The 14,761-nt window shown below is 50.2% G+C and overlaps 1 protein-coding gene across 1 annotated transcript in view; it reads left to right on the top strand.

The window, feature by feature from the left end:
* The first annotated feature begins 457 nt into the window (after positions 1-457).
* The window catches only part of ITGA11 (integrin subunit alpha 11), a 115,606-nt gene continuing 101,302 nt past the window's right edge, over positions 458-14,761 (top strand). The window contains exon 1 of the mRNA XM_003784461.2: positions 458-609. Coding sequence (XP_003784509.1) covers positions 558-609 — 52 coding nt within the window. The 5' untranslated portion in view covers positions 458-557. The remainder of the gene's footprint in view (positions 610-14,761) is intronic.

Raw genomic sequence — 14,761 nt, 5'->3', positions numbered from 1 at the left:
CCAGGTCAGAAGCAGCTCTGTGGCCTTTACATTCAAGCGGGGTGCGGGGAGACAGGTGTGTCTCAGGATGGACCTTTGAAGGAAGAGATCTTGAGCCAAGGCGACCTGAGTCACAGCAAGTGTTCCTGCTGCACCTTGGGTACCCCCTGAGCTTTGTGAACCTGGGAAACCCACTTTACGGAGCAGACTCTGTATCTGGTATTGGTGGTGGGAGGGAAGGTGAGAGGTTCTCAGGAGCGGTTTTCTAGGATTTTCACCTAAGGCAGAGGTGGGTGGGCAGATGAAAGGCGTAGCAAGTCCAGGTGACAGAGGGGCCAAGACTGGACCGAAGCCAGAGCCGCCGGAGTGGTGTCCGGCGCCCCTCCCCGCCGCTCGAGCCCTCCCACTTCCTCTGAATGAGCAGCGGCTGTCAGGGAGCAGGGAGCAGGGAGCCGGGCGCCTGGAGCCGCGCGCAGTGCAGGCTCAAGGCGCCGCGCGGAGGAGGCTCCGGCTCTGGCTTGCCGCCCCCCCGCCGCCGCTCCGCTCCACTACGGACCCCCGCCGCCGCGCCGCGGGCCATGGACCTGCCCAGGGGCCTCGTGGTGGCCTGGGCGCTCAGCCTGTGGCCAGGTATGTGCGGTCCTTGCCTCTCTTTGCCTCTCGGACCCCCTCCCTGGGCCGCCGGGGCCTCAGATCCAGCTGCCAGAAGCCGGATGCTCCCGCCTCCCGGGTCAGACCTTGGCTGGTCTGGGGGACCAAGGTCCCCCAGGACAGGCTGCAGTCTAGCAGCTCCACCAAGTTCTGCAAAAGAGGGAGGTGCGCGGAGGTACTTAGAGCTCGGACTCTTTGGAGTGTTGGGAAGAGTTGAAGAGGCTTGAGTGAAAAGCGCCGAGTGCTGGCAGCCCCGCTGGGCGCCTTGGGTACCTCTGAGAGCCACGTTGGGGTTCCCACGCCGCCGCCGGGGCACTCGGGTATCCCTGGGACTGGGAGGGCGCACGGCCCCGGCTGGGGAAGGGCATCGGCCTCGCGGAGCGGGCGTGCCCCGGCTGCACTCCTGCCCGAAGTTTGGAGGGCCGGGTGCGGCGGCTCCGGAGGGCTGGGAAGGCTGCCCAGAGTCCCTCCAGGGAAAGACCGAGCGAAGCCCCAGGGCGATCGGCCCCTAGGCGGTGGCAAGTCCTTGCCGGCCAGACCAGTCCTGGACCCTTGGAAACGTTATCTGACACCCGGGATAGAGATAGGGCATCTCCCCCAAACCGCTTCGAAATTATGCAATTATTCAATAATCCGGGGACAGCCGCAGTCGCCGAGAGGAGGGCGGCAGCCTAATGCGCTCCAGGTGTCCGGTAGCTGCGGGAACTTCCGGCCTGAGGCGCGGGAGGCCAGCCCTGAGCTCTCCGCACTTGGGTACCCGGACCCGGGCCTCCCCACACCCAGCTAACGGCCAGACCCTCCACGCGTGGGCAGCCGTCAGCGGAGCTCTTCTGGGGAAGGCAGAGCTTTCAGGGGCCCTCCCGTCGAGGCCGAGGTGTCTGGCAGGAGCCAGAGCCTCAGATTGGCCTGGTGTGGGCGCCCGAAGTGAGACGAGTAGTGGGGGTCAGATGCTGTGGTTGAGGGAGCGGTGCCCTCTGGGAGCACAGGTGGAAAGCCCCCAGATCGCAGTCGCTCGCCCTAGTCTCCGGGTACTGTGAGAAACAAGTGCACCTTCCTGTCGGTCTGTGGCAGAGCTTCTGGCAGAGCTTGTAGTTGAACGGTGCCCCTAATTGCTTGGGTTCAGTTCAGCTCGTGGAGTCTCGGGTTTTAAAACCCTGATGCATTATGTCGTAGCGGTTTGGGGAGAAGGGCAGGGGAAGAACTGCCCCCAGGCCAGCCTGCAACTAGAAACCAGCTGCAAGACGAGGCAAAACTCTCTCGGAATTATGCAATCACTCGATGATAATTGATAATCGGGAATGATTGAACCTCTAGGTGCATTTAGACTGGAGGGGAGACATCTCCAGAAACTGTCTTCAAATTGCTAGGAGAGAGACGCACTCCTGTGTGACTCCAGATGGGTGGTTCCATCAGAACCTGAGATGAAGTGGCTGCCTCCCGAGCTGAGGCAGTCCAGACCTCAGGAAGCAAAGAGCAAAGGCTTTGCAATCAAACCTGGTTTCCGATTCTGGCTGCACAGTCCCCTAGCTGCAGTTTTGTGACCCCTCCAACAGGCTTTCCATTGAGAAATGAAAAATTCTGAATTTGCAAAGTGGTCTGGACCATTAAGTGAGGCACTATAAGTAAAGCCCTTGACTCTGGCCTTGGTGCACAGTAGGGTTTAATCTATGGTTGTTGAAGTTGTTGCTGCTGGGGAGGTTTGGGGGCTACGAAGGACAGGGATATTAAAGGCCCTCTGAAGACACAGGATTTGTGACTCAGAGCTCCGTTTATATGGAGAAAACCACTCCTGAGTTATGTCTGGTCAGTTGGGGTTCTTGAAATATGGGATTCATTAAACATATCAATCAATGCTGGAATGACATCTGCTTGCAAGGAGCTGGGGGTGGGGCCCAAGCATGTGTGCAGTCTGGGCCCTGCTAGTAACTGAGAATTAGGCACTACTGGGAACGCTACATGGAGACACTAGGGAGTGAATGGTGCAGGGAAATCAAGGGCTGAGTGTTCAAACAAGTCCAGGTTCAACCAGATAAACAAAGAAGGCTTCCTGGAGGAGATACATCATTTGATCTTGGCCCCAAAAGAGTTTGCAGAGTGTGCTTGGGAATGTTCTTAAGCTAGGAATGTTCACATTTTGGAGTATTATTTCCTGGGAATCGTTAAAGAAGAAAGAGGTGAATATTTTAAAGCTAGTCTGAACTCAAGATTGGGAAGGTCTCAGGGGTCATTGGGTCCATTCTCCGGACTCCAGGACAGAATCAATGTTGATATCTCATCCGTACATCATGTGAGTTCCATATGAGGGTTGCCAGGAAGCTTTCCTACCAGTGACTTGTCAAAGGCCAAGTAGGGAGTGAGGAGTAAGTGTCACCAAAAGTGACACTTGGTGTCATTACGAGTTCAGAGCCTCTACCTTTCTGTCGCAACTGCTGCAGGCTGAACATTATGATGGGGTAGACAAAATTTTCAAGAAAGCCTGGGGGCGAAGGAAGTAAACAAATCCAAACACTTTTATGGTCTGACATTTAGAGAGAGTAGACTCATTGACCAGAACTTTACGATCATGTCCATAGTAAGGATGATGAGTCTTTAAAGCACAATCTTTATTCAGCATCTGTTATCTGCTGGGCTCCATAAATACACAAAGCAAGGTCACACAGTGTAGAAAGGTTCTGCAGCCTCACTGCCTGGGATTGGTCTGGGCTCTGCAACTGACTACCTGACCTTGTGCCTCAGTTTCCTCACCTACAAAGTAGGGATAATAATAGAATTTAAAGAATTAGCACAAAGGTTAAATGAACAAATGTACGCAAAGTTCTTGGAAAGTGCCAAGCATATAATAAGCACTCAGGAAAGCTCTTTCTTCTCCAACATCATCATCATCAGGCACAAGGTACTGACCATTCATCCAGGACAGATCTAAGGATACACAGAAATGTAACTTTTACACAAGGCTTTCCTGTTGAATAGGACCTCTACCCACACGGACACATACGGGCCATGCTGAGTAGTATGGCTCTTCTCTTTAACACCACACTATACCCACACCGAGATCACACTGACTTCACAGCAGCCTCAATAGCATTAAAAAGAAATCTCAGTTTCTGTTATGATCAAGATTTGGGCCAGGTGTTTTGGCGGAAGGGCTAGTAGAGTCTCCATTTATCCAGAGCCCTGGCACTTGTTTTCTCCCCTGAGCCTCCAATACACTCCCTCTAGACTTCTTTTATGAACTTGAGTTTGAAAGTTACATTTTAACATTGTTCTAGGATTGGCTCTTATAAACCTCCCCAGGCAGTGATGGGCTCTGGCTGACCCTTTGAGGGTCAAGCTACAAAACAAGCTTTCAAAATGCTCTAACACAGGGTGGGCATGGTGGCTCATGCCTGTAATCCAGGTACTCGGGGAGGCCAAGGCAGGTGGATCACCTGAGCTTAGGGGGTTGAGACCAGCCTGAGGGAGAGTAAGACCCCCATCTCTACAAAAACAAACAAAAAAAAATGCTCTAACACATGTCAAAAATATTATCTGCACTGTTTCTCATCACTTAAGTCCCCTTTCCCACCCACTCACACACACCCCCACCACCAACCATAGGCTACAACCAAGGTTTCATAGCCATTCGAAACTATTTTCCTCAAGCTATTATAAGCTCCCCAAACATCTATACACCATCATTGTGGAGTTCTGTGGACCACATGGGGCCCAGACCCAGCGTGGTCATGTGAACTCTGTGCAAATTCTTAGTTGAATGCCCAGAAGTTTATTACCAGTGAGGGAAGAAGGGGAGGGGGGAGACTGGAGTTGGTCATCTTATAAAGCAAAAATAAATGAGCTCTGAAAACTTCCCTGGAGCGTTTTCTTATGTGTGCTTAAGACCTGAGTCACAAGATATGTGAAATCCCACCTGGAGAAAAAAAGTCAGCGTGGCCAAACCCTCCTCCTGCTATCTCTTAGGTCCTATTTCACCGAGACACTTACAGACAGCAGTAAGAATCAGCGTGTGATGGGCTTGGGAGCTAGGCCACCTGGATCCAGATTATTCCTAATTAGGTGAGTCTGAATGAGCCCCCCAGGCCTCATTTTCTCACCCATAAAATGGGTAGAATAATGACTTCACAGGCTGAGACTGAGGTTAAATGATCCCTATGTGGTTCGTTCATGTCAGTTCTGACAGCCACATCTGGCACCCAGAGAGCCTTCTGTTAACAGGAGCAGTCATTAGCCTTCCCATCATTTATTATTTATGCCATCCACCATGTCGAGCACTTTCTCCCATCTCAATTAGGCCTCGACACAACTAAATGAATACATTCCTGCAGTTACCAGGTTACATCTGAGAAGGTAAATGGCTCAACCTGTCAGTAGAGTAAGAGACATGGTCAGGATCTGACCCCCAAGGCCCCTGCTCTTAATCCATGCATCCCACTCTCTTTGGGGAATCATCCTTGAGGACATGGAAAGACAATGAGATGCCCTTGCTCAAGGAGCTGTCTTTAGGGGTAATGAGGTCAGTATGCAAACAGCCACCCACACAGGGGCACAGGGTCAGGGCTGGCAGCTTCCTCCAGCAGACTCAGAAAGGTAGTTATGACTCCAGTAAGATGCTGGCTCCATAGGAAGTGGTCTTCACCTGGGGCCTCATTATGTGACAACTTCCCTCACCTGTCTCCCATTCCCCACAGCCCCCAGCTCAGGCCCAGTACTCTGGGGCACTCTGACTGCCCAAGGGCTCCCACTTCAGCCCATCCTCAGGGTTAAGGTCTGGCAATCCTCTCCTCTCTGCCCCTAATCAGAACTCTCTCTGAACTGCAGGTTATATCTGAGGAGATATTGTCAGGATCTGACCCCGAGGCCCCCGCTCTTAATCCATGCATCCTGCTCTCTCATCCCGCGCCCCTGTGAGGGTGGCTGTTTGCCTACTGACTGCACTAATGAGTGAGGACAACTTCATGTGTCCTACCCAAAGGGATTTTAATTTTAACTGGGCTGTGCCTTGAGCCAAGGGACTAGAGCTAGTGGTAGGACTTCAGGCAGCAAGTCAGCCAGCAAAGGAAAGAGATGAGGCAGGGACACCCCTCTGGCTGGGTCCAACCACTGAGTCTCCTGCCCGTCCCCAGTCAGAAGCACCTTATGCCATGCCAGCCTTTGTTGCTGATGGGTAGCCTTGTCCTGGAACGTGGAAGGACCCAGCCTGTGGCTTGGGTGATGCCACTCTAAAGTGGGCAGAGGTTTCTCCACGTGGCATGTGGGGCAAGTTAGACAAGTTGCTATAGCAACGCGCTCTGGGATTCCAAACAGGATGACACAGAGAAGGGGTTCCGGCCTTCACAGCTGGGGCTGACAGCTTTCTTCCCCCAGCAGCATCACTCAGTTGGCACAGACTGCCAGAAATCCTGACTGCAGATCTTCGCAGCCCATTTCTTTCCTGCAGATCTTAGGACTGGGCCTCAGGAAGACCAGGAAAGATCCTGAAATGGGCAAAGTATACAGCTCCAAACAGTCTGCAAAGAGTGCGTCCCATGTTCCTTCTATAAGTCAAGACAGGACAGGTGGGCTCGGCGCCTGTATGTAGCACAGTGGTTACAGCATGAGCCACATACACCAAGCGTGGCAGGTTCGAACCCAGCCCAGGCCAGCTAAACAACTGCAACAAAAAAATAGCTGGGTGTTGTGGTGGGCGCCTGTAGTCCCAGCTACTTGGGAGGCTGAGGCAAGAGAATTGCTTAAGCCCAAGAGTTTGAGGTTGCTGGGAGCTGTGATGTCATGGCACTCTACCAAGGGCAACATAGTGAGACTCTGTCTCAAAAAGAAAAAAAGATAGAACAGGTGAAACCAGAAGGTCCTGTTGAGGCTGTTGTACCCATTAGATGAATGGGGAAAACGGAAGCTCTTAAAAAGTGAGTGATTGCTCGTGATTTTCCCAAAGTTACATGGGCACCCAGGACCAGGTCTTCTGACCAAGGTTGAAATTAGGAACCTAGTTTCCTATACTTATCAGGAGAACTTAAAGAGTAAGTAAGCTTCGGCCAAAAATATGAAGTTCTAATGGTGAATTTTCTACCTCGGTGGCAGACAGGTAGGGCAAGGTCATTCAAATTATTCTCTGTAGGCCTCTGGGGCATCCTCAATCCCCACTACCCTCCTCCTAAGCCTGGCCCACTCCCAGGCCCTTGTCCCTTTCTCCTCCAGGACAAAGGCCACAATGCAGTCTCTATTCCCTCTCCTTCTAGAATTGCTCTTTCCCTGGAGCTCATTACCCCTGATATTCAGTGACTGCTAGTAATCATTAAGTCTCATAAATAATTTGTAGACAGAGCTCTTCTCTGAATTTATTCCCACCACTTACTATACATTCAAGCCAAATCCACAATCTGTGGGACCCAGTGCAAGATCAAGGTGTGTTTTAAAATTTCAAGATGGCCACAGTAAGGCATTAAAAGGAGTGAGAGGCCCTTCTAGTTGTGAGAGTATTAGCCACTGCACAGGGCAAGCACCTATGAAGCCAGGTCTGCTCATGTGGCTCTCCCACAAGCCTGTCATTTGGCATGGAAGATGCCATGATCCCAATTTATAGATGAAGAAACTGAGTGGCTTGTCCATTTCACCAGCATGCTCTGAGTACTCACTAACCCTCCAGGTTCAGGAGATTCTGAATAGATAAGGCACAGTCTCTGCCTCAAGGAACATGGAGGGGGGAACCCCCCTGTCCCACAGACTGTAGTGCTCATGCAAAGCACTGATGTCCATGGAGGGCAGGGGTGTCCACAAAGCAGCTCTAACAGCAGACAGCTAGGGCTGTGAGATCACTTTGACGCAATGGAATCCAGAAGATGCTTCTGTCTCCAGTTACATTCCCAAGACTCCTCTGAGAACCATTTAGGGGCAGCCTCTGAGCATTTGACATTGACTCTGGAGTGGCCACCTTGATAAATTCAAGATGCTGAGACTTAAAGTTACTGGCCTTTCTGTAGCCCCAGGTATTTGTAGTGGCAGTTGCTATAGAGCTGGCACTTCTAAATAAGGGTTACCTACCTCCTTCCCACCTGCCCACTTGTTTTGGCATGAAATTAGAGATGATCAGTGCTGGGAGGGACAGAAGTGACCAGCAAATTCAGTGGTCCTCAATCCTGGGTGAACATGAGAACAAAGACATAAAACAAGACCTTCTCCCATACCCCCCCAACAGAACACATTATCACTCTCTACAGTGAGGACTCCAGTGGCATTTTTTAAAGCTCCCCAATAATTCTAATGGGAAGCCAAGATCGACAGCCCAATGCAGTCTAAACCCCAATCCCTAGTCAAGCACAAGAGAAAAGCAGGGGAGGGAAATGACTTGATCAGGGTCATATAACACATCAGTGGTAAAACCAAGGTATAAACCAGGAGTCCTCAAACGTTTTTAACAGGGGGCCCATTCACTGTCCCTCAGACTATGGGCCCCGGCACGAGTCAGCTACTAAGCAGGACAGGCAGCAGTGGCAAAAACACCCGACGAGTTGGATAAATGTCCTAGGCGGGCCATAATTTGATGACGCCTGAATTATAAACAATTCTCCATTGCTCCAGCCTGAAGTTGCAGGACTCATGGCCACATGGGGCTGGAGACACAGTCTGAGACAGCTTGAGAAGCTGAGTGCAAGGTAGGATTTAGGGGTAGAGACTCATTCACTGGTGACACTATGTGCCCTACAAGGCCATCAGCTACTTGATCACTGTGTGGCCCCAGGCAGGAAAACCAAAGAGGAGCTACAGAAAGATTAGCTGGAGATGCCAGTCCCCAGTCCGAGCTGCCAACAGACAGAGGGACCAGCACCCAGGATAGAGGGTGTGGCTTGGACAGAGCCCATGAGGGTCATTCTAAACCTGTGACGCTGGGTCTGCTGAAGCTGCGTGGGCATGCAGGTGGAAGGAGCCCCTGCCTCAGGATCGGGCACCAGCAAAGCCCAGCTGGGCAGATGGAAAAGGGATGCTCCACCACAGAGAAGGAGGGGGCTAGCCTGGAGGCAGCAGAGGAGGGCCCCAGGGCCTCTCTGAGAACCCAGCCCAAGTTCGGGCTTCACTGTCCCTCCTGTACCCATCCATCTGGACCTTTCTCAGCAGCAGCTAAAGTGAGGATGAAACACAAAATTGGATCTCACTCCCTTCCTAAACTGTCAGTGGCTCCCTACTACCCTTAGGCTAAGTCCAGACTCTTTCACAGCATTAACCAGACCCTGAATGTCTGGCCCTGGCCTGCACTCAGGACTCACCTCTGGCAAAAATACAAGTGTGGGCACCTGCACGCACCCACAGCACCCCAGTGAGACTGAGCTTCTCTTAGTGTCTCCAACACACAGAGCTCTCCCTGGCCTTCACTCACATTGTTGCCTGTACCTGATTCTAGCCCCTCCCCCTCTTTTTTCCTAGCTGCCTCCCACTTATCCTTCAGGTCTCCACTTGGATACTGCTTTCTCCTGAAAACCTTCCCTGATTCCCCAGTCAGAGCTGAGGCCTCACTCGTGATCTCCAGGGGTCCTGTGCTTCCCACACAGCAGTATGCCAACTGCATGTAAATCCTCCCCACTGCACTGGGATTGCTGAGAGTGGGACCACATCTCTTATCAATCACTGCATCCCCAGCTCTCACACAGGACCAGGCATAGCAGGTGCTCAATTAATATGTGTGAAATGAATGAAAGAACTATGTGTCCAAGTAAAAGAAATTTAAGGGCAAGGATACATATCTTAAATTTCTTTGCCAAAGAAACTCAGAAACCCAGTATAGGAGGCTGCAGGAGCCAGGCCCAGTTAGATGCTCTGGGGGATAAAAGATGAGAAGAGATAACCCCTGGCTTTCAAGGAGCTTATGTTTTAGTAGGGAGGGGAGATTTTCAGATAAACAACAACAGTGCTAAGGAGGAAGTAATGACTTATAAGAAAGTCAGGTAAAGGACTCTGAGATCGGAGAGGTAGAAGAGAGATGATTTATAAATGTAAGAAGGACTGGCTCTGGCAGCGAGAGGGGTGGGTGGAGAGTTCATCTGGGCAAACCGCCTGTTGTTTGGTCAGCAGGATGCTGGAGTATGTTTCATGCTTGTTCCAGCAAGAATGAAACCACGGCTGAGGCCGTTGAGGGGAAACTGAATGCCAACTAAGGCATTTGGATTTTGCAGATGGGAGTCATTGAAGGTTTTTGAGGGAGGGTGGTGACATGTTCTAATCTGTGCTTGGGGGCCCTCCCCGAGGGGAATGTGGGAAGGTTGTACGCAGATAGGAAAACAATGGGGAGCAGGTGGAATAAGGTGGTTGCTGCAGTGGCCCAGGCAAGGGGACACAGAGGCTGAAGTGAGGTGGTCAGGTGAAAGGGAGGGAACTGGTGGGGGATAGAATCTGGCAGGGCCTGGTCACCAGAGAAGGAAATGTGTCTGGGAGGCCAAGGAGTAGTGCTACTACCCTAAGGAGAGGTGTGGGAGGATGAGAGATTTGAAGAGGGGAGGTTGCATCAGCTGGACTGTCAACTTTGCAGTGCCTTTGGGCAGGTGGAGGTGGCCTTGAGTAGTGAGGAATGTTGGCCTGGCCTGCCACACAGACATGCCTCAGTGGAGCAGCCTGCAGTGTGGAGCCTCCTGTTTCTCCACCCCTCTCCAGGCCCCAAAGCTGTGATTCATGCCCCCAAGTTAAAGAGAACTCAGATTCTGAGTATAAAATCCTCTAAGAGCAAAAGAAGCCAGCAAGAGCACCAGGCCAGACCACAAGCCCAATGTCAGCTGTGGAATGTGCTTGCTGCCGATGGCGAGGCCAGCAGGGGCAGGGGCCCTGGCAGGCTTGGCAAGGGGCCCTGCCAATTGTCCCAAGTGTGTCCAAGTTGCTGCTGCGCTTGGCGCTGCTCTCTTCTCTCTTTTCAGTGGGGGTCTGTTGTACCCTCTCCCCGCAAGGCTGGTCCCACATCACCCTTAGAGTGAAGGCCCTGGTCTCCCATCATCTGGCCTGTCCACCTCAGCCCTAGGGACTAAAACCAGTAGGCAGGCAGAAGCTTGGGGAGGACTGTGGGAGGGGGCCCAGAAAAGCCCCCATAGCTGTGGCCACAGCCACCTAACTGGTTTCCTAGCATCTGCTCTTGTCCCTTAAGGCTCTTCTACCAGCAGCTAGAGGGATGCCACCGAAATGTAGGTCAGATCATGTCACCTCCCTGCTCAGCTCCAAACCCTCCAGGGCCCCCCTCTTCACTCTGAGTAAGATGCCCCAGTGATCTGGCTTCCCTGCCTTCCTGACCTCATCTCCCCAACCTTCCCCCCTGGCCCGCCCTCCCCACCCCCACGGCCTCCAGCTGTTGGCAGACACACCAGGCACCTGGGGCCCTGAGCTTGCCTTGCTCTTCCCAGAGAGCCTGTCCCACTTCCTAGGTCACTACACCAACGTCCTTCTCCCATTGAGGCCTGACCTGGCACTTGTGTCCAAAATTCAACCTGCGCTCACCTACCCAAATGACCTCCTACCCTCTCAACCGGCTTTAGTCTCACTTCAACATTATTGCTGGGTTTGTTTATTCATATTGTGTGTTGCCTGCCCCCAACAGAAGGTAAACAGCATGACAGCAAGGATTTTTGTCTATGGCTTTTCCTTATGTATCTTAGGATCCACAGCAGTGCCTGGGCAGACTGGGCAAATAATACGTGGTACTAGAATGGATCAATCCACAAATCAATGAAAATCTCCCCACCAGCCTGTAACAATTGCCCACAATCCCATTCGCCAATCAGTCACCCCTTTTAGGTAAGTCAATCCCCTTCTTCCCCCTCCCCACCACCTTTTTCTGTTTTAAGTTGCATTTTACATATCAGTATAAATAAGTAATAAAAAGTTTTTCAGGGAAAAATGAAATATAAAGAGCGGCCCTCCATTCTGTAGTTCTAGTGAAATACAGTTAGAGAACTTTTACCTATATTAAAAAAAGATTTATTATACAGATGATATTATAACAGTAGCAAAGAAAGAGAAACATTCACCTACAGTCACCTATAACATCTTTTCAAGTGTGCGTGTAATTCTATTTAAATATGAAGTTTACATGGTTTTAATTCTAGCTTAATTTTACCTTCGTATTTTTTTTCATTTCAGATTAATTTGAGGGTACAAAGTTTAGGTTACATTGTTTTCAATTCTGAGGCGAAGTTCAAGTTGTAGTTGAGCCCTTTATCCAGAGAACGTGCTGGACAGCCTCACATTGTGCACATTAGGTGAGATCCCTCCAACTGCTCTCCCTCGTCTCCTCTCCTTCCCCTCTCCATTGATGGATTATACTTATATTTTTTTCTTTCTTGTGAGCATGTAGTTATTCACACTTTATATTGGTTTCATATTAGTATTGACTACATCAGATACTTGTTTTTCCCATTCTTGAGATACTTTACTAAGAAGGACGTGTTTCAACTCCATCCAGGAAAATAGAAAAGATGTAAAGTCTTCACCTTTTCTTGTGGCTGAATAGTACTGCATGGCGTACATATAACAGTTTGTTAATCCATTCATGGGTTGATGGGCATTGGAGTTGCATCCACATCTTGGTAATTGTGAATTGAGCTGCAATAAACATTCTAGTGCAAATGTCCTGTAGTAAAACGAATTTTGTGGCTCAGCACCTATAGCTCAGCAGCCAGGGAGCCAGCTATATACACCGGAGCTGGCGAGTCGAATCTAGCCTGGGCCTGCCAAACAACAATGACAGCTACAACCAAAAAATAGCAGAGCATTGTGGTGGGCACCTGTAGTCCCATTTGGGAGGCTGAGGCAAGAGAATCGTTTAAGCCCAAGAGTTTGAGGTTGCTGTGAGCTGTGATTCCATGGCACTCTACCAAGGGTGACATAGTAAGACTCTGTCTCAAAGAAATAAAAAATAAAATGAATTTTGTTGTTCCGGATAGATACCTGGTAATGGGATTGCAGGATCAAATGGAAGGTCTACTTTTAGCTCATTAAGAATTCTCCATACTTCTTTCCATAAAGGTTGTATTAGTTTGCAATCCCACCAGCAGTACAAAAGTGTTCCCTTCTTTCTATATCCACACCAGCATCTGCAGATTCAGGACTTTGTAATGTGGGCTAAGATACCAGTCTGCTAGGTGGGTCCATGTTCGGTCCTGACATTTCCCCGGCCATTTGTCATCAAAGACTTTCTTGGAGAACAAGAAGAAGTTGGTGGAATCACTCATGGGTGGGGAGGGCAAGAAGGGCTCTTGAAGGTGAGGGAGAGCAAAGGGAAGGGCAAGGCCTGAAAAAGGGACAATTTGGTTCACCCAGGCTGCCAGATGGCCCCAGGGTGTTCATCAATACTTACTTACTTGCTCAGAGAGGACAGAGGAGACAGGAAAGGCCTAGATCTATAATGGGACTTCCTAGGAAACAAAGGAGGCTGCAACAGAAGTTTAAAATGCCTCATTTCCCACAAAAGGGAGCAGTTTAGACATCATCTGTACACTGCAGAATGTGGCCTTGTTATTAGTACCCACCAAGGAGCCAGGAGTGCCCAGGGAAGATGGTGCGGGCTGAACACAGACCCCAGGTTATGGTCCAATCCCTGGGAAACAGCAAACCAGAATCTGCCCATGTAGCTTGGGAGATGACATGAGACCCTTTGTACAGGTAGAGAGACTGAGTCTGAGTCCAACAAGGTCAGGAGTGTGTTAGGAGTATGTGCTCCTGACATGGGGTGTCATTATTGGACTTGACACTTATTAAGTGTGTGACCTTGGTTAAGGCACTTCCTTTCTTTAGAATGTATAGTGGAAATGATGGTAGGATTAATATGAAAAACTAGCAGTAATGCTCATTAACAAACAGAATGTCTGGCAGGGATGAGGTGCTTACTAAATGTTAATGACAACAGTAATACCGGCTAACATAGAGGTTAAGGAATGTAGCCAGGATCACCAGGGAGATGAAGTCACAGCCTGGGATTTGAACGGAGGCAGACTAACCCCAGAGACTGTGATGCTAAGAGGTCAGGTGACTTGCCCAAGGTCACACATCTGCTGCTAAACAAGAGGGCCAGAGTCCAACCCTCTCAGGACTTCCATTTAGTCACTTCTAAAACAAACGTTTGGTCTTCATATTTCTAAAAACCCCACAGGGGCTATGTTTCCATGCTTCTGTGAACATTTCCTGAGCCAGAACCTGAACTGTGATTATAAAGGCAGATGTAACATGAGAAACAAAGTTGACAGCAGCGATTCTATTTCAAAACAATTTCCTCTAGAGCCTGGCTAGATCCAGGGCATGATTGGCCCTTCCTCATCCACATGTTGATGGGGTGTTCTGGGCGTCAGAGGCTTCCAGAGAGAGGAGGGCCCTTGCCAGAGCCTGAACATCCAGACAAGTGACCATCCCACACTTGTATGTCTCCAGTGACAGGGAGCTAACCACCTTGTGTGGCAGTCCTTCGGTTTTCTAACAAAGGCAGATGGAGTCATGAGCTCTTCACCTCTCTAAGTTCCTATAAGTGGAAGCGAACATTAGAGATAATTTTGCAACTTTGTCATGAAAAATTAACCATACTAAAAGGCAAAGGACTTCTGCATAACCATCAGAGAACCAAAACACTTCCATTCCCCAAAGTTCCCCATCCCCACCTAGCCAAAGGCATCTGGTAGATCTATATTGAGCTCCCTGCAGCCAGAGAACTTTTCAGATGGGTGTGAGTATATCCACTGTAGGGCGGGTCCTCCCGTCAAAGAAGGGAATGGCCCCACAATTCCTTTTTTTAGTTTGCATTCAAAGAGCAGAGCAGACTGGCCCAGTAGCTCTCTGGGTCCTCATTGCCCTACTTCCTCTCCTCTGAGGGAAAGCCCTGCCACAAATTGCATATCCTGAGCCTTGTTGTGCTCTCACTTTGCCCAAATACTCCCTAGACTGGGGCTTATCCCAGATACACAGGGCTCTTGATCCACACACCCATGACAAGCAGGAGACAAGCTTAGGAGTAGGAAAACCAAAACCAAACTGTCTGAGCCCTTTGAGCTGGTTAGTATGTCAGGAAAGGGAGGGACTCTCTGTCCAATTTGGCTCTATTTGAAATGGCCTAAGGCCAGAATGAGAGTGGGCAGGGCCGCCACGTACAGCTGTATACACTGCGCACTGCATAGTTTACATC

This window comes from Otolemur garnettii, unplaced genomic scaffold (assembly GCF_000181295.1).
Source record: "Otolemur garnettii isolate 467f Iridium unplaced genomic scaffold, OtoGar3 scaffold00011, whole genome shotgun sequence".
NCBI lineage: Eukaryota > Metazoa > Chordata > Mammalia > Primates > Galagidae > Otolemur > Otolemur garnettii.
Note: the sequence above shows the minus strand (reverse complement) of the source record. Positions and strands in the feature narration are given on the sequence as shown.